At 40.7% G+C, this 19,707-nt stretch overlaps 1 protein-coding gene across 3 annotated transcripts in view; it reads left to right on the top strand.

The window, feature by feature from the left end:
* The first annotated feature begins 7,008 nt into the window (after positions 1-7,008).
* Positions 7,009-19,707, top strand: part of CDK13 (cyclin dependent kinase 13) — a 117,103-nt gene continuing 104,404 nt past the window's right edge. The window contains exon 1 of one of the 3 annotated variants that reach the window (XM_087861202.1): positions 7,009-8,873. In XM_087861202.1, the coding sequence (XP_087717328.1) occupies positions 7,660-8,873 (1,214 nt within the window). In that variant the 5' untranslated portion in view covers positions 7,009-7,659. The remainder of the gene's footprint in view (positions 8,874-19,707) is intronic. The other 2 variants (XM_045793501.2, XM_045793502.2) reach the window with 2 other exon arrangements.

Here is a 19,707-nt window from a genome sequence, read left to right on the forward strand (position 1 = left end):
GGGGGATTGAGTTGAACTTTAAAGATTCTTTCCAGCTCTACAATCCCTTGATTTCCACTGGAAATTCTTAGCTATGCTCAGGTCACTGATTAGAAGGCCAGGCATCAACAGGAGAGAAGAAGAAGTAATGGATGACATTTGTGTGGTCACTGAGGACACAGTAGAGGAAAAGGAAAGGATTACGTGGCTATACAGCAAAAAACACTGTCTTAAGTGTTTTTATTTGTGTTTAGAATACATTTTGCAGTGGGGCACCTGGGTAGCTCAGTTGGTTGAGCGTTGGACTCTTGATTTTGGCTTAGGTTGTGATCTCATGGGTTGTGAGATCGAGCCCCACATCTGGCTCCCTAGTCGGTGGGAGTCTGCTCTCTAAAATAAATAAATAAATCTTTAAAAAAAGGAATATATTTTCCATTAACATTCCAATTTCATGGTATTGTTTATGTGGCTGTAGAGACTTAATCTCTTTGAGCTGTACTTTCCTTAACTGTTAAATGGGAATAATACTGTCTACGTTGGGGTGCCTGACTGGCTGAGGCCATGGAGCATGCAACTTTTGATCTTGGAATTGTAAGTTTGAGCCCCACATTGGTTAGAGAGATTACTTAAATGCAAAATTTAAAAAAATACTGTCTACTTTGTAATTTGGGTGACAATTAAAAGACAGAAACTAAGGCTTATTTTGGCATAATGCTTTCAAAGTTCATCCATGTTGTAGCGTGCATCAGAAATCCATTCCTTTTCATTGCTGACAAATACGATATTGTATGACTATGTCACATGTTGTTTTTCCGTTCTTCTATTGATGGACATTGGGCTCTTTCTACTTTTTGGCTATTAGAATTATCCTGCTATAAACATTCATGTACAAGCTTTTCCATAGAGATATGTTTTCACAACTCATAGGTATATACTTAGGGGTAGAATTGCTGGGTCTCATTGAAATTCTATGTTTAACATTCTGAGGAACTGCCAAACTGTTTTCCAAAGCAGCTGTACCATTTTTACATTCTTACCAGCAATGTATGAAGGTTCCATTTTCTTCACATTTTTCAACAGAACTTGGCTATTGATGATAGCCATCCTGGTGTTTGAAGTGGTATCTCATTGTGGTTTTTATTTGAATTTCCCTAATCGCTAATGATGTGGAGCATCTTTTCATGTCCCCAAATCATCATAGAAGTTGCTCCAGGACAGGCATGAAACAAGGTTTAACCGCCGGTATCTCTCTGACCTGTTGGTAATGGGCCTCTGAACCATGTGAGAGATGAGCATGGGAGCAGCACATCTATTACTTCAGAGTTTTACTAGTGAAATTTACCTTAACATTTTATCACAAATATTATGTTATTCTGAAATACATTACCTCGCTTTGTCTCTCCTAGGCTTCTTTAAGAACAAAGTGATGACCGATGTATACATTAAAATCAACAGCATCACTGAACTTCACCTTCCCTCCAACCAATTCCTCAAAACTCCTTGTCCCCACACCCTTTGTGTTCCCAATTCCTTTCTTAGTGAATGAAGAACTTAATCCCAAAAGCCCTGGTATAAACCCCAGGGTTCTCTTCTCATAGCTCTCCCCTCTCCTCTTTCCCCATTCCTGGGAGAGGGCAGGCATCTCAGGTTGAATGCATGGGGGAGCCCAAAGTAGTGATAGACACACAGGGAAAGGGTCTACCCTCAGGGAAAGGGATCGAGGGGTACAGCTTAGAGGAGTGAGGGACTTAGCCTGGGGTACCAAAATCAGGCCCTGGTGCTACAGAAAGGGATACTGGTGATCCTGAGATAGGACACCTGCAGCCTCAAAATCCTCTCATCCGGAATAGTCACTGCTAAATTGTTTGCCCTTCTGGTGAGGGCTGCAGAACCACACTTGGATCATGTCCTTCTCAAGCCCGAGCTGCTGGGCAATGTGGCTGATCTGCTCCTGTGTGGGTTCCAGGCACTTATTTTGAGATGGAGTCTGAGGCTATATTTAGAATGTGCCAGCAAGGAGTGCTGTCATTAATTAATGATATCCATCGTGAAAGTGGAATGAACATGGGGTCACACTGCAATATTTAGGAATTTAGTTTGACTATAATAAAATTGGAAAAAGCAGTGCTTAAACATATTACCAGTTTTATGTCTTTTTTGTCCAGGGTTGCTTTGACACATGCACAATGTCCTCAGAGAGACAAGCCCCTCCGGCCTCCCTTCACCTAGTAATCCTTAGCACATGCTTGCTCCTTTGCAGTCACAACATGGCTGCTCAAACTCCAGGGTTGCATTTGAATTCCAGACGTAAAGAAAAGTAAGGATGAAGGGCAAAAGGCACAGGGCAGTTAAATTTGCCTTTCATTTTAAGAAGCATTTACAGAAGCCTCATCCAACAACTTCCACTCGTATTTCATTGGCCAGAACTGCATAATATATTTATGTCCTTCATCTGCAAGGAGTACTGGGAGATGTAGTTTTTAGCTAGGCATATTTATACCCTCTGCAAAACCAGTGTTCTGTTACTTATGATCAGGGAGAATCCATATTAGGAAGGCCTCTAGCAGTTTAGTTCACCATTCCTGTTCTATAAATAGATACCCTTCATCTTTATTGAACCAGAAAGAACTCTATTCCTCCCCACATCCCCAAATCCCCACATGTGCTCACACACAGAGGCAGCATTGCTCTTCTGCAAACGATTGATAGCCAGTACGGGCTCTAAACTGTGTGAAAGATGAGCATGGGAGAGGCACATCTTTTATTTCTGAGTTTTACTAGTGAAACTGATCTTAAAATGTTGTCATAAATTTTGCATTATACATTTTTTTTAATTGGGGAGTTTATTACTATAGTTGTGTTCAATATAAATTTCAGGTGTGATATCACTGTAAAACATCTTGTAATTTTTTTTTTTTTTCTTAGAGAGGGAGAGAGAGAATCCCAAGCAGATTCTATGCCCAGGCAGGTGCCCAATCTCACAATCAATGAGATTAAGACCTGAGCCAAAATCGAGAGTCAGCTGCTTAAACAACTGAGCCACCCCGGTATCCCAGGAACATCTTGTAATTCTTAAAAGACTGGACTATAAAGCTAGACAGATTTGGGTTAGGATCCCAGATTCATATTTACAAGTGATGTACTTTGGGCAAGACATTTAATCTATCAATGCCTTGGTTTCCTCGTTTGTAAACTGTGGATAATAATTTTTACAAGTAGGATGATAAGAAAATTTATGTCCAAACTGGAAAACTTTAATGTGATGGAAAGGGGATAATATTAACAATTATGCCTGAACAAGTGGCATAAGCCCAGAACTGTGGTCACCCTATTTCTAGGTACTGATGAGAGGATTAAAGGAGAAAATAAAGCTCTTAGCACAGAGCCTGATACACAGCAAGTACTCAGTAAATTTTAGCCACTACGTTTTTATTATTGAATTGAAAAGTTCCATTGTTTCAGCTTTTCTAACAATAATATGCTGATAATCTTCCTTATGATAAAGAATAGTGGACTGACATAAGAAGAGCTTTATTTTTTTCAAGGTGGAGAAAAACCTAATTGAAAGTCAAACAACCAAATTCTCCGGAGGAGGAACAGTGTTGAAAGACACTGCAGAAATCATTAGAAGCATGAAGCAGAGAATCAGATTTTCAAGATTTTGGGTCTGAAGATCCCTTTATACTCTTAAAATTTTTTGAGGACCACAAAGAGTTTCATTTATGTGAGTTTTATCTATTGGTATCTTTTTTTTTTTTTTTTTAGTTTGAACTCTATTATTAGTATTTCAATGTATGCAGGCAGGTATTGTTGAGGAGCTCATAATGCTTCATTTCTTCCTCTTCTTTCTATCCTTCCCAAGATAGAATCTTTGCAGAAATATGCGGGCAGTAAAACCCCACTAAAAATAAAAGTGGAGAAAATTAAAAAGTATTCATTTAAAATAACAATAACCCCATCATATATTAACACAGTGAATACTTAAATTAACTATCTTTACAAACAAAACAACAAAAGGATTAATGTTTCTGCAAATCTCTTTATTGACTGGTTTAATAGCACTGAAACTGATTCTCACGTCTGCCTTTGTATGCAATTTGTTGCAATATGTTGTTTCGGTGAATACATGAACGAGATAGGTTGTTGGGAAAGAGGGAATATTTTAATAGCCTTTAACAGCCTCCAGATATCTGTGGTTATTTTTTGATACTACACCAAAATTCACAGTTTTTTAAAGGTTAGGTGTAAACTGGAATCTGAAATCTTATCAATGAACTTTTTTGTACTGTTTCATCAAAGCCCATTGGTCAGTCTTGCACTTTGAATGAATGTTTTACTCAAAATTTTGTAACATCATCCATTGGTCACTTGGAGAATATTAGTTCATTGAGGTATGCAGATATTCCAAATGTTTACACGTTTGAGAAACCTAATACAGTAGAACATTCTAGAAAACATATGAACACACAAGCACACATTCTATTAGCCATCAGAATGATGGTGTCATGTTGCCTCTGGAAAACTCCACTGTACATTTGTGAAACAATGAGAGTGATAAAGACAAATCATGACTTATTAATATGAAAATAGTTTTGACTGCATTGAGTCACTGAATAGGTTTCAGTCTCAGGCCACACTTTAAGAACAGCTGATATAGTATGATATGACCATCAGATAAGTAAAGAAAGCAAAAAACTTACCACCTGCTTTTTTTTTCTTTTAAAATCAGGAGGCAATAGGTTATAACACACCAACAGCAAGATACTAAAATATAGTCCCAAGTGGAAATTTCAAATGTTTTTATACAAAGAAAAGTAGACAAGCTTATAGAAATAGATGGCTTCTAATTCAAAGGTCTCATTTTTTTTTTTTTTTAGTTTGAACTCTATTATTAGTATTTCAATGTATGCAGGCAGGTATTGTTGAGGAGCTCATAATGCTTCATTTCTTTCTCTTCTTTCTATCCTTCCCAAGATAGAATCTTTGCAGAAATATGCGGGCAGTAAAACCCCACTAAAAATATTTTAGTACATCTTTTCTGTTTGCAACCTGGCCCGGAAGCTGCCCATTTATTATGGGTCAAAGTCGCTTTTTGTTTTTCTGCAAGTATAGATGACATTCTCAAGTGAAATTGGTTAGAGACTTGAGAAACTGCTAAATAAACCTCTTATTTTGCTCTCCTCTTGTGTTACTCCATGCTTTTCAAAGTACAATGATAGTAGAGGTCAATCCTATTTTTTGGAAAGAGCCACTTGCTAAATGGTCTTTAGCAGGCTATAAGATCTTCACTGTTACCAAGGAGACATTTGTTTTAGGCACCCTGCCCCTTACTTTTCTATTCAGTTTCCCAATGCCCTTACCACTTCCTGCTGGCTGCACACTAGGCCCCACTGTGTGGCCCACCCAGGTCTACCTTCCTGGGCAATGCTTTGCCTCCTCCTTTATCCTTCAGCAAACACACACCCTTTGCACTCATTCTTTCACTGAAGTCTGATTTTTCGATTAGTCCAGTCTGAAATACAGTGTTAGTGGATGTCAAGCCAATTAAAAATATTTACACTAGGGCATGAATGATGGATGGTACCAAGTGTTTAGGAACTAAGAATCAACCGATGATCTGAAAAAATAAACTTGCAAAGGGCTTCCTGTATGTGATCTTTGAGTGGACTGCTTAGATTATCTTTTCAGGCACATGAAAGCCACCTGGCTGGCTCAGTTGGTAAAGCACTGGCCTCTTGACCTCAGGGTAGTAAGTTTGAGCCCCATGTTGGGTGTAGAGATTACTTAAAAATAAAATCTTAAAAAAAAAAAGTAAGATATTTCAAGCATATTAAGAGCCAATAACCCTTTTAAACTTTAATCCAATTATCCTATGAGCCCAGTCTATCTCTGAAAGGTAAAGCTTGGCAAGGCAATAAATGAGACAAGAAGTCACTGAATGGCTACGTTTAGTGGTTCCACAGGTTTAGATATTAAGGAGAAAGTGGGTGAAGTGTGGAGAGGGCAGCCCCCATTTGAGCAAATATTTTGACTTGAAGCTGCTGGTAGTAATTCTGGGATTTTCAGTTGTCCTTTTTGACGTTTCATTTACTCCCCGAATTAAAGGCTTTTTCTTTTTTTTAAGTGAATTTCAGTGTTACTAAAGCTCGAGACTGTGATTCCCAAGTGTGTTTTTAGATTAAGATGGGGCCTCAAACTTGAGTGTAGGTAAGACAGCTTAACCAATGCCACCTCCGCCTTCTTTTGCGGGGTGCCCTCTCTTCTCCCCGGGGTTTGGCAGAGGGCACATGATGGGTAACTACCCAGCCCAGAAGGCCCCTAACGGCATTATTAATGAGTCCCCAAATTCTTGCTGTTGCCGTGACCTTTCAACAGGCGGGCGGTGCAACTGCGCGTTGGACGCAACAGGCACGACCGGCGTGCCATCACTGCGAAGAGACTGAAGCGACAGCAGTGGGCGGTGCACGAAACCTCTCCTTTCTTTAACCCTTCTTCACACATAGTCCCATCCTCACCGGAAGTGAAGCCGTGTCTACGTTACGCCACTTCCGGCCCGCACGCCCGTCTCTGGCGGGAGCGAGCACGGTGGTGCGCGGCAACTTTGTTCCCGCCTCCTTTGCCCCAACACCACTCACCTTCGGCTTTCTCGGAGCGTGACGTGCGTGCGCGCCCCCGGCCTTGCGTCAGGGCCGAGGGGAAAGGCCGAAAGAGCGAGGCGAGAAGGAGGGGTTGTGGAGGTTAGGGCCCAACCAGCAAGTCCCGTCGCCCTCCCTCCTCCTGACGAGGATCGGAGAGGGAAGGGGAGGAGCGAGCCGGGGCCGGCCGCGCACACCAGGAGCCTCCTCGTGGAGGGGGGGGGGAGCAGAGGAAAGGGGAGCTCCGCCACCTCTATTCGCGGCGGCGGCGAAGGAAGAAGAAAGTCAGGGCCCGTACCCACCGCCACAGGCTCAGAAACTTCCCCCCCGCCCCTATCTCCCCGGAAACAGCCCCCCGCCCAGCCCCGCACACTCGCTGCCCCAACCGTGAGCCGCAGCCCGGTCGCCCCCGCCTCGCCCCGCCCCGCCGCCCGTCCCTGCGGGCGGCAGAGTGCGCGAGGCCCTAGGCCGGGAGTTGTTGTCAGGCCCAGGCCACTTCCGAGGCGCCCGCCGTGTGTCGCCGCCACCACAGGAGGAAGACGTCGACGCGGAGGAGGCGGCGGCGGAGGCGTGTTGTTGTCTCGCCCACTCCCCTCCCCTGAACTCGCACCCAACGTCAGGGTGCGATGGAGTGAAACGGAGACGAAGGTGGTACTTCCGCGTTGCGCTGCCCGAGCCGAGAGCGCGGCCGAGGCCGCTCCCCCACCCCCGGGGGCACTTGGAGGACTCCGGACTCCCCCGCAGGTCAGCGCCCGGCGCATCTGGTGTTTTTGCTGCTGAGAATAGGACGACGAGCACGATCGCGAGCTCTGCCACCCGGATTCCTGCTTCCCTCAGGCCCGGAGGCCGCTGCATACCCGACTGTGACCTGGAACCCAGGGACCCGAGTCCTGACCCGGATTATCGTGGCGCGTCTTCTGGCCGGCCCTGGTGCTCGGTGTCCCTCCGCCGCCGCAGCAGTTCCCGTTTCCGGCGGGGGAGATGGCCAGGATCTGACCCGGGAGGAGGCCGCACCCGCGCCGCGCTCTGCGGCGGGCTCTAGGCGATGCCGAGCAGCTCGGACACGGCGCTGGGGGGAGGCGGGGGCCTGAGCTGGGCGGAGAAGAAGTTGGAGGAACGCCGCAAGCGGAGGCGATTCCTGTCCCCTCAGCAGCCGCCGCTGCTGTTGCCGCTCCTGCAGCCGCAGCTCCTGCAACCGCCGCCGCCCCCGCCGCCTCTGCTCTTCCTGGCTGCTCCCGGCACGGCCGCCGCCGCAGCCGCCGCCGCCGCGGCCTCCTCCTCTTGCTTCAGCCCGGGCCCCCCTCTGGAGGTCAAGCGGCTGGCGAGAGGCAAGAGGCGCGCAGGAGGGCGGCAGAAGCGGCGCCGCGGGCCCCGCGCCGGGCAGGAGGCGGAGAAGCGTCGGGTCTTCTCGCTGCCCCAGCCGCAGCAGGACGGCGGTGGCGGTGCTAGTAGCGGCGGGGGTGTGACCCCGCTGGTGGAATACGAAGATGTGAGCTCCCAGTCCGAGCAGGGGCTGCTGCTGGGGGGGGCCAGCGCGGCAACGGCGGCGACGGCTGCCGGGGGAACGGGGGGCAGCGGCGGGAGTCCGGCCTCCTCCTCCGGCACCCAGCGGCGCGGGGAGGGGTCGGAGCGCAGGCCCCGCCGGGACCGCCGCAGCAGCAGCGGCCGCAGCAAGGAGCGCCACCGCGAGCACCGGCGGCGGGACGGGCAGCGCGGCGGCAGCGAGGCCTCCAAGTCCCGCAGCCGCCACAGCCACAGCGGCGAGGAGCGGGCCGAGGCCGCCAAGAGCGGCAGCAGCAGCAGCAGCGGCGGCCGCCGGAAAAGCGCCTCGGCCACGTCTAGCAGCAGCAGTAGCCGCAAAGATCGAGACCTGAAGGCCCACCGGAGCCGGACTAAGTCGTCCAAGGAGCCGCCTTCGGCCTACAAGGAGCCGCCCAAGGCCTACCGGGAGGACAAGAGCGAGCCCAAGGCCTACAGGCGGCGGCAGCGGTCCCCGAGCCCGCTGGGAGGTCGGGACGACAGCCCAGTGTCCCACAGGGCCTCGCAGAGCCTGAGGAGCCGCAAGTCCCCCAGCCCGGCAGGAGGTGGCAGCAGCCCGTACTCTCGGCGGCTGCCGCGCTCCCCGAGCCCCTACAGCCGCCGCCGCTCCCCCAGCTACAGTCGCCACAGCTCCTACGAGCGGGGCGGCGACGTGTCCCCCAGCCCCTACAGCAGCAGCAGCTGGCGCCGCTCCCGGAGCCCCTACAGCCCCGTGATCAGGTGAGTCCGCCCCCCTGTGCGTTCGTCTTTTGCTGCGCTGGCCAGATCCCCAGGAGGCAGAGAAAGTAGTGACTGGCCTCTTCAGAGCTGCCGAAGTCTGCAACCGGCGCTAGAAAACCCAACTTCAGACCGGGCTTCAAGCGGGAGAGGCGTTTTCGCGCGCCCATGACACCTTTTAGTGAGTTGGAGGGACAAAGCAACAGGTCCAGCAGAGTTGTTCTCCTCGCTCCGGCAGGGAAAATTTCGAAGAAAGAGTTCAAAGTTGTAAACTTGTTGCATTAACATACTAACAGGTTTCTCTCAACTGCTCTTTGCATTTCCAGCAGTTTCTTTGGGTAAACCTAGAGGTGGTTTAATTTGTCATAATTTTGAAAGCTCTCTGAAGAGGTTTCATCTTTGGAGACTTAGGAACGGATCCACATACTGTAAAGGAGAATCGGAATCACTTGCTGATGTCAGAGTTAGATGTGGATTGCAAATGTTGCAGGTGATGAATACAGCGTTTGAAAAAGCAGCTTTTCTGTAAAGTTTATTCTTTTAATATGTGAAAAAAGCTTATGTGGAAACTTATAGTTCTAAATTCTCAAGATAAGGAAGATGCCCATTTTGTGATATTCTTGCGTGGAATGGTTTTTTAAGTGTTAACAAGGGAAAAATGACAAGATTGTCGTTTCACTGTGGGTTTGTGATGACACCCAGTTGCTAATAACGTATAATTAATTGGTGTAACCAAGTGAGTGGTCTAGTACATCCTCACGGTATTACACTGTTTACTATTATATTAAATTATTATTTACGTTTACTTTAAATTTTGCTATATTTTTAAATATCACGGTCTTTGTTTAGAAACCTTTAAAAGGTATAATTTAATCTAGTGGAATTGGAGTAAATCTTTTCTGTAGTTGTTATACCTTGCTTGTTATATAATTCTATTCTTCAGAAAAAGTGTGAGCATTGATCTATGCATACCTGTTAAGCAAAATGAATTAAAAATAACTTTTGAATATTCGCAGGTTCTATTCCTTGAGCTGTCTGGAAATTCTAGGTCTTAGAGTTTAGGGTATTGAACAACGATGTTTTCGTTGGTTGTGTTTTTCTTATTGGTCTTAGTTTTCAGTAATGCCAAGTGGATGCAAGTACCTCTAAGTAGAAGTTACGTTGAATCTCAGTACATATACCTGTAAAATTAGCAGGTCACTTTGAAGTGTCAGCCTAGTAAATATTTGTCAAGACGGGATTCAAGTAGAGATGTGGGTGTGAGTTTGTCCTTAAGTGAAAGCAGCTGTACAAATCTCTATTCTTACAGTGTGTAGGCACACTTAAAATGCTACTTGATGCTTTAAGCAAAGGTCTGTCAATGCTGAAAACTCATTTCACCAAATGCAGTTTCTTGTAAGACCTTGCCTTTTACTTTTAATTAAAATATTTTAGGTTTGCCAGAAGGTTTGCATTTTTGTTATTGTTGTTTGTTTTTTTGCAATTGACATTGTTTTTGAAAACTGATTAGGTTAAGTTTCAGGACTTCAGATAGCAATTTTGAGTGTGTGATGCAATTTTAAGAATCAAGTGTGTGTTTATCTGAATTTTTAGTTGCTGGATACTTCAGCAAGGTCCTGTCCTTAATAGTGCTATGTTGTGTGTGTGTATATATATATATATATATGTACACACATATATATATATACATATATATAACGTAGTAGTGATATGTATGATTAGTATTATTTGTATTACCAAATACTTACTCAGCATATCATATGCCAGTAACTGTTCTAGGGACTGGAATAGATCAGTGAAGGAAGGTGAGGTCCTTTGCCCTCATGAAGCTTGCATTCTAGAGGACCATTCATTACTGAATCTTTTCATGGTTTTTTATACTGACCACCGGTATTACTAAAGGATCGGATTTGGACGAAGCTTTAGAGCATCTTGGCCAACATGCCAGGCAGCTGTCCATTTGGTGTGTGCCTAAATACATCTAGACGTGGAAAGACATTACTTTGAGATAGCCTGTTCCATTAGATTTGGGACTTGAGTTCCAGACCTCCTTTGCTCAGTATCTTAGCAAGACCCTCCCTTGGAGACTCAGTTTCCTAAACTATGACAGGGAAACAGTTATTTTTTTGGATTATTTCAAGGATTAAGTGAAAATTTATGTTTTGTAAAGTATGGGAGTAGTATAGATTATTATGGAAATGTAATGTGGTTGAATTATTATTGAATAGTTTGAATTATTAGAACTCTTCACATTGACACAGAAATCTACCTTCATATAACTTTCTACCCATTGCTTCAGGTTTAACCAGAGCAAACTTGTGTTACTACCTCTTTAAAATATAAGACACTTGCCATGTCTTCTGAGTCTTTTCTTCTCTGGGCCAAAAACTTCATTTGTCATGAGGTATGGTTTTCAAATTTTTCACATTATACCTGGTTTGTCAACTGTCCTGCTTAAAATATGGGGCCCAGAATTTACACCTAACATAGTTGATTGGAAAAATTTAAGATTTTTAAATACAGCGAATATGTTATTACTGTTTAGGAACAGTTAATTGAACTCACTTTTCCAGTTTAATGCAAAAAGTTTTACTTACTTTTAGAATTTAGTAATGTCTTAAGTAGTCCATGTTATTTAATGAATAGACTGCTAGATTGTGAGCTCTGTGAAGGCAGCTATCCTGTCTTAACGCACCATTGTATTCCTAGTGTTCAACGGAGAATTTGGCACAAGTTGTCGCTTAATAATTGTTGAATGAAGGGATGATGGAGTTTACTGAGCATATGAAATATTGTGGGCCTGGATTGCATAAGTATTTAATAGAGACCATGTGTTATGCTATAAGAAAGAGCACTATGATCTTTTACTCGCCCAAATGGACCTTATGTATTAATGAATTGTCAGCGTAGCTATTTTAAGGAGATGCATGCACATTGAAAATAGTATTCAAACCGTAGTATGATGATTTTTCTTGGTGTTAATTCCTAGACTAAATCCTCTCCATTCTATGGACTTTTAATCACTGTCTGTTCTAGGCCTTCGTCTGAATCTTCAGTCTTCTGTTCATGCTTTTCTTTTCATCAGTCCCTCCTTAGTTTTACATTTCTTCTGTATAACCCGTTTACCTTATTTTCTTTACTCTTTGACTGTTGGGGTCTGGGAAGTCACATAATATTGCCGATTGACCCTACAATGTGAGAGTGTAGTAGAGCTGTTTTTAAAGGGAGGGAATGTTACTGACATTGGGTTTTACTATGTGCCAGGCATTGATAAATACTTAACAACATACATTCACCCCCTGCATTTCTATTGATAGATTGGGAAGCTGAAGCTCTAAAAAGTTATGTGATTTGTTCCAGGGTCAGTTTGGATTCAAACCCTGGGCTGACCGAAGTAACATGCTCTTGATATTAGGTATTGATACTGTCATAGCATGTCGTGAGCTGACCCCCTCATGCAGTGATCTGTTTGCTAAAATTCATCTCCTGTTTGAGTATTTATGTATTGATTTCTTTTCCCCAGCCGTTCTTTGCAGCATTTTCAGGATTGTAAAAAACAAAGAGATTCTTTTGTCTCATTAACTTGTAGCTTTTATGAATATGAGTCTAAAAACATTCCTTGAAGACTTTAATTATACTTAGTTATTGACAGGTTTTTTTGCAATGGGATATCTTGATCTGAAGTCACTCAAGTCAGATCAGTTACAGTCAGGATAATAAATTGTTAAATATACTGTTAATTGGTTCTCTCTGAACTTGTGGAGGTTCTATTCCGCTGAGGAGCAGCAGAAGCCTCCATTATGGAATAGTATAATGACCCTGGGAATCTAAAGATGGGTGGACCAGTAGTTGTGAATAAGTGAAGTTACTAGTATTTACTTGTGTATGATATGGGGTACCTCTATCATGGTTAATTTAGTGTAATTTTCCTAAAAAACTTTTTTCACAAATATGTAAAATGACAGTTCAGAATAATGAAAAAGCTCCTGTTAACTCATAAAATGATACTGATTTGCTTTGTACTTAATAGAAATAAATCATGAATATCCTTAGATGAATGTAATACTTAAAATGCTTTTAAAAAATATCAGATATATAGGATACTAGAATAAATGCAGAAACACTCAGAAGGAGTAGAAATTTAGGTGAAGTCTTAAGTCTCCAAACCTGTAATCACTTATTCTCTAGCTGGCCTTGTGGTTTGCTCCTTCTCTGACCAAACTTTACCCAACATTTACATCTACATAGTCTTTATCATGTATTTGTTCTAACACTAATATTTATCCCATTTCCATTTTCAGCACCTCAGTTCAGGCCTTTGTTTTTAATCAGACTTCCTATTACCATTCTTTTCTTCCCCGTTCTTCCATTCCTTTCTTGCCAATTCATTCTTTTTCAGGAGAATTTTCTTAAAGTCTTGGTCAGATTGTGTTACTTCCATTGTATAGAATTAAGTCCAGACTTGGCAATGCATTGTCAGGTAATGCCTTTTATGATCTGGCCCCATTCTATCAGAATTCTATTTTCAGGGGCACTTTTATTTCTCTATATTTTTACTCTTGCTGTTCTTTTACCTTAAAATGCCCTTTCCCCCCCTTTTTTCTGCTTCGGACTTTGCATTCAAAACCCAGCTCCAATTCAACCATCTTGAGATCTTGCTCCATTCATGTAGAAAAAGTTCATTCTTATATTCCTATGGTACTTTGCTTTATCTTTGTTACAGAGCTTTAAAAAATTCTATTTAATATTCTGATTATTTGACGGGCTACATTTGTAGTTTCTCTACTAGACTGTAAGCTCCCGGAGGACAAATTTTAATGTGTATTTATTCATGGTTGAATTAATTTAAATAGTATTTTTCTTCACAGATTAATGCGAACCAACTTTGCACAGTTTGCAGTTGCATCTCTGAACTTACTTGCTGTTTTGGTTCACATATACTTTAGGATGGGTGAAGTGATTGTTTTGTAAGGAGAGAATTTAAGAACCTCCCCTTTCCAGCTGCTGCTTTACTGGAATGAGTTGAGGATGCTGGGAGTCACTTTTAGTGTGAATAGAATAAATTCAGACCTAGTGTTTATGTTTGCACTCTGCTGTACTAATCAAGATAAGTGATCTGTTTTTCTTGGTGCAAATTTTTTGAAAAAACCGTACACCAAGTTTTATTTCCTAACTCTGAAAAATTATAGCTATTTCTAGAAAAATCAGTTGAAAATTAATATTGCTTAATACTCATATTTTAGATCATTTTAATCTCTTATTCTATACCTTTTCTATGAATATCACTTAAATTTTTATTTTTATTGTTTTTGTTTTTGTTTGGCTTTGTTTTATAGGTAGATATTTATAAACTTTAAAGTGGATGTTAGAAGCAAAAGTATCAGGCTAGAATCAGAAGTATTCTTTGCGGTGATTTTTGTTCCTTGAATTTCTACACATCTAAATTGTGAGAGAATCTAGTTTTCTTAGTATATGTGGAAAACAAAATGAATGTAGATTAGAGGATTAAAAACTGGAATTTATTTATTTATTTATTTATTTATTTATTTATTTATTTATTTATTTTAGTTTGTATTTAAATTCCAATTAGTTAACATACAGTGTAATATTGTTTCAGGTGTACAGTATAGTGATTCAGTGCTGCCCTGCAACACCGAGTGCTCATCACAGCAAGTGCGCTCCAATCCGCATCACCTATTTAACCCAAATCACCTGTTAACCCATCCCCTGACCCCCCTCCCTCTGGTAATTATGCTTGTTCTCTGTAGTTAAGAGTCTGTTTCTTGGTGTGCCCCCTCTCTCTTTTTTTCCCTTTGCTCTCTTAAAAACTGGAATTTATAAAATGGAAATGAAAAAGGTAGTGAGAGGAACTGAAAACTGAAAGTAGTTAATGGGCTGCATGCCTCCCCACTTTTCTGTTTCTGCATTTTCAGTTGCATAGGGGTACTTTCACTGAGATATTTTATTGACTCTCCACACTTATTTTACATTAAATCAATTATTTCATCTTTCTTGGAGTCATTTCTTTTTCCGATATTGCTTTTCATTATTTTTCATCTGTTCACAAAGATACTGTAGGCTCAAGGTGGAAGTTTTCAGTTAGTACAGAAGAGTGTGAGAGATTAAAAGTCCTCCTGAATCCAACCACCTGAGATGATCATCTTTGATGTTTTGAATAACGTTCTTCTGGATTTCTTTCTGCACATATGCATAGGGACAAAAGATTTTATGTGAATCTTAGGAATTATGGGAACATATTACAGTGCTGCTTTGGATGCAGTGCTCTGTAATACATTCTTCTTGCTGGCTTCTGGTAGTTTGTTATATGCATGTACTGTAACTTGTTTGGCTAAGTCCATTTTACTAGATTCTTAGTTTTTTATTTTGAAAATTTTTGAGATGTGTATGTATCTGTTGCAATTAGTTGCTGTGCACATTTGTCCCATTATCTCCTATATATTGGATTTCTTGGAGGTAAAATTGTTGGGTCAAAAATGGTATACACATTTGTAATTTTGATACATTGTCATATTGCCCTTCAGAAAGCTTTTACCAATTTTTTTTTCCCAACAATGTGCCAGTGCTCATTTCCTCAGTCCCACTATCACTTAGAGTTGTCAAATATGCCATATTTTTCATTTGCATTTCTTTAATTTAAGACTGAATTTATTTTAATTTGTTTATTGAATGTTTTAACTTCTTGATTCATTTCTGTTATTAATTTATAAGAGCTTTCTGTTAGAGGTATTAACTGTTTTTGTGGCATAACAAATATTTTTCATGAGTTTGTCTTTTGTTTTTTAACATTGTTTATGTTAATGTTTGTTTTTTTTATTTTATTTTGTTTTTAAAGATTTTTTTATTTATTTACTTGAGAGGGAGGGAGGGGGAGAAGCAGACTCCCTGCTGAGCAGGGAGCCTAATGCAGGGCTCCATTCCAGGACCCTCAGATCATGACCTGAGCCGAAGGCAGACGCTTAGCTGACTGAGCCACCCAGGCACCCCCAAATGTTTTAAGAACTGTTGACTTGTGCCTATGTTCATGTGTTTTAAGTGACAGTAGTTGCTCCCAGGCACCCAGTGCCAAAACTTCAGTAATACTTATCTCTTCTCCTTCCCCGGTTCTTGTCAATTGCTTGTTCTATTGGTCCTTTTGCAGTGGTCTTTATTCTTACTTAGTTTGAAACTCCTTTGTTTACATTTTTATTGTTGGGTCTGATTGCTTTGGGTTTTTCCTCTTCAAGCCTCTCTTGTTTTCTGCATTCAAATTAATTTTAAGATACCACTTTGATTCTATCATTTTTCTATGAAACTTACTGAAAGAATCAAATTCTTGAGCTGGGCACTTAAGATTCCTTACCTGAGACGGACCCAAAGTACCCTTAATTCTCAGTATATATGCTGATCACAGTGCAAACTGGACACCTTTATTTTAAAAACGTGGAATTGCAGGTGCCCTACACTTTAGTTTATGCCCTTCTCTCAACTGGCTAATCCTACTTGGCCATTCTTCCAGCCATATTTGAGGTTTCATCTTCATTCATCTCATCCAGAAATGATTTCTCATATTCAGACTTGCATTAATTTGAGTTGTCTCTCCCCCCTCCCCCCGGTATATTGACATGTTTCATTCATTCATTTAAAACAGTTTTATTAAAGTATAATTTACCAATTTTAAGTATACATGTAAATAGCTTTTGACAAACAGATATGCTTGTGTAACCACCACCACAATCATGATAAAGAACATTTACATTACCCCAAAAAGTTTCCTGTGGCCCCTTTGTAGTTTGTCCCCTACTGTACCTGTGGTCCTTGGCAACTGCTACTCTGCTTTCTGTCACATTAGTTTTACCTTTCTTAAACTTCATATCAATAGAATTATATGGTATGTAATCTTTGGTGTGTGCTCTTCACTTAGATTCATTGATGTTATTGCATGCTTGAGTGGTTTCATCCTTTTTATTGCCAAGTAGTATTCCATTTCCTTATACAGTCCATGGATATACGGTGATTTGCTTGTCATTACCCCATTGATGAGCATTTGAGTTGTTTCCAGTTTTGGGCTATTACATTCGAATCTGCTGTGAATATTTGAATATAGTTCTTTTGTTTTTATTTCTCATGAGTAAATTAGGAGGGGGATTGCTGTGTTGTAAGTGAATTTTTGGCTTTATAAGCAGCCTGTTTTCCAAAATAGTACCATTTTGCATTCTAGTCAACAGTCTATGAGCGTTCCAATAGCGTCACATCCTAACTAAGACTTCAGTTTTTGTCAGTCTTTGTTCTTAGCTGTTCTGGTGGATGTATAGTGGTACGTCATTGTTGTTTTATTTGCAAATGCCTAATGACTGATAATGTTAAGCATCTTTCCATATGCTTATTTGCTCTTCATATCTTTTGTGAAGTGTCTTAAAATGTTTTGTCCATATGCTTTATGAATTGGGTTGTTTTATTGAATTTTAAGGGTTCTGTACATATTCTAGATACAAGTTCTTTGTCCGATACAAATATTTTGCAAATGATTCTTCTCATTCTGTGGCTTGCCTTTACTTAACAGTAATTTTGAAGAGCAGAATTTGATGAAGTCCAGTATAGCACTTGTTTTCCTTTATGATTCGTGTATTTTGTGCCACCCCAAAATAAGACTAACTCATGGTCACAAAGATTTCCGTTTTGGTTTTATAATATACATCTTTAATTTATCACAGTCAAGATCTTATCATATGACAAGAGTATGCTTACATTTTTTCTTATGTACCGTTTTGTCATATGTCTAATTTCTATATGTATATATGTATATTTATATATGACTTATGTATGTTATTTATAGACATGAAATTTAAAAATGAAAAAGATCATTTATATCTGCTTTAATTTCTACCTTTTCAAACACTTCTCATTCCTTTATGTAGATCCAAGTTTTGATGTAGTATTTTCCTCTAGTGAGAGAAGTGGCTTTCAACATTTCTTATAATGTAGCTCTGCTGTTTTATTGGTCTGAAAAAGTCTCCATTTTGGAAGATATTTTTGCTGGGTATGGAATTCTACATAGACTTTTTTCCCCTCTTTAGTACTTAGATTTATTCTGCTTCTGGCTTGTGTAGTTTGACGAGAATTTACATAATATTTTGTTTTTGCTTCATCCACTGGATTGTAAGTCCCATGGGGTTCTTTTTTAATCTTAGGGTCTCTTAAGCACTTACCGCAGCATGTGATAGGAAATAGATACCCAACAAATGGTGTTAAATAAATTTGTATAAGAAAATGTCTAGCACCTTAGACTTTGGGGAAAAAACTTCTGATATTAATAGGGTCTAGTATTGGCTTATGAATACATTTGTAATGACTGGAGCTGGACCAATCAAAACAATGTGCTTTGGTGCAGATAAAGTATTAAGCCTTTCCTGTACTCTTTTTACCATCTTTCCTTTTTCTCTCTTCAAAAGCACGTATCAGGGCATGGTTCAGTGATACCTGAAGACAAATACAGTTCATGTGCTCAGTGGACTAGAACTTGTTTGCCTGAGAGAATCTGCAAAAAGTCAGTCATGACTCTTTTATTTCCTTAACTTTTAGTGTTTTGCAAGGAATATAAAGGAAATAAACACAAGCATTTCAGTTTTATGTTACTTAATTTTTCTAGTTTTTAAAGTAACATCTTTTTTGAGATATAATTCACCTACCATGCCATTTAATTTTAACTGGTACAGTCAGTAGCCTTTAGTATATTCAGGGTTGTGCAGCCATTATGATTAATTTTAGAACATTTTAATCACCTCAAAAAGAAACTCAGTGCCTGTTAGTAGTCAGTCCCCATTCTCACCTCTGCACGTTTCTGGCAACCACCAGTCTACTTTCTATCTCTCTGGATTTGCCTATTTTGGACATTTCATATAAATGGGATCATATGATTCATGGTTTTTTATGGCTGACTAAATTCATTTAAGCATACTGTTTTTAAGGTTAATCTACGTTGTAGCATGTGTCATCAGTTATTTCTTTTTATGGCAAAATAGCTAGTATTCCATTGTATGAATATTCCACATTTTATTTTCAGCTGATGGACGTTTCAGTTGTTTTCAGTTTTTGACTGTTGCGAATTATGCTTCCATGAACACTTACGTTTAGTTTTTGCATGAGTTTTTTTTCATGAGATATGTTTTTATTTCTCTTGCATATACATATATATATATATATGTATATTTCTCTTGGGTGTATATTTCTCTTGGGTATATATGAGTGGAATTTCTGGGTCATATGGTAATTCTGTGTTTAACATTTTAAGGAATTGCCAACCTATTTTCCTCAGTGGCTGTATCACTTTTATATACCAACCAGCAATATATGAGGGTTTCAGTTTCTCCATATCCTTGACAATGTCTTCTTTATTATACTTGTTCTGATATCTCCTTGTACTTTTGATTTGCATTTCCCTAGTGACTAATGATATTGAGCATCTTTTCATATGTTTATTAGACATTTATATATCTTTTTTTGGAAAATGTTTATTCAAATCCTTCACCTATTTTAAAATTGGGATTTCTTCTTGTTGAATCTCTAGAGTTCTTTATATATTTTGGGTACTAATATGCCTGTGACATTTCTTCTAGAAAGAAGAACTCTTATATTTGGGAGAGTCAGTTTTAACTTAGTGCAAAAATAGACTCTAACCTAGGTAACTTGTTTGTAACCACTTAGGTCATTCTAACAGTGTAAACTTTGGACAAGTCACTTAGCTTTTGAGTCATTGTCTTTGGACCCATAAGAAGAAAAAAAGGAAAGAATTTTTAGGGTGAAGTGTTTACAGAACAACCAAAAGACTCCTATCTAGTTG

The sequence above is a fragment of the Ursus americanus genome, chromosome 3, assembly GCF_024610735.1.
Source record: "Ursus americanus isolate L20-20 chromosome 3, mUrsAme1.1.p, whole genome shotgun sequence".
Lineage (NCBI taxonomy): Eukaryota > Metazoa > Chordata > Mammalia > Carnivora > Ursidae > Ursus > Ursus americanus.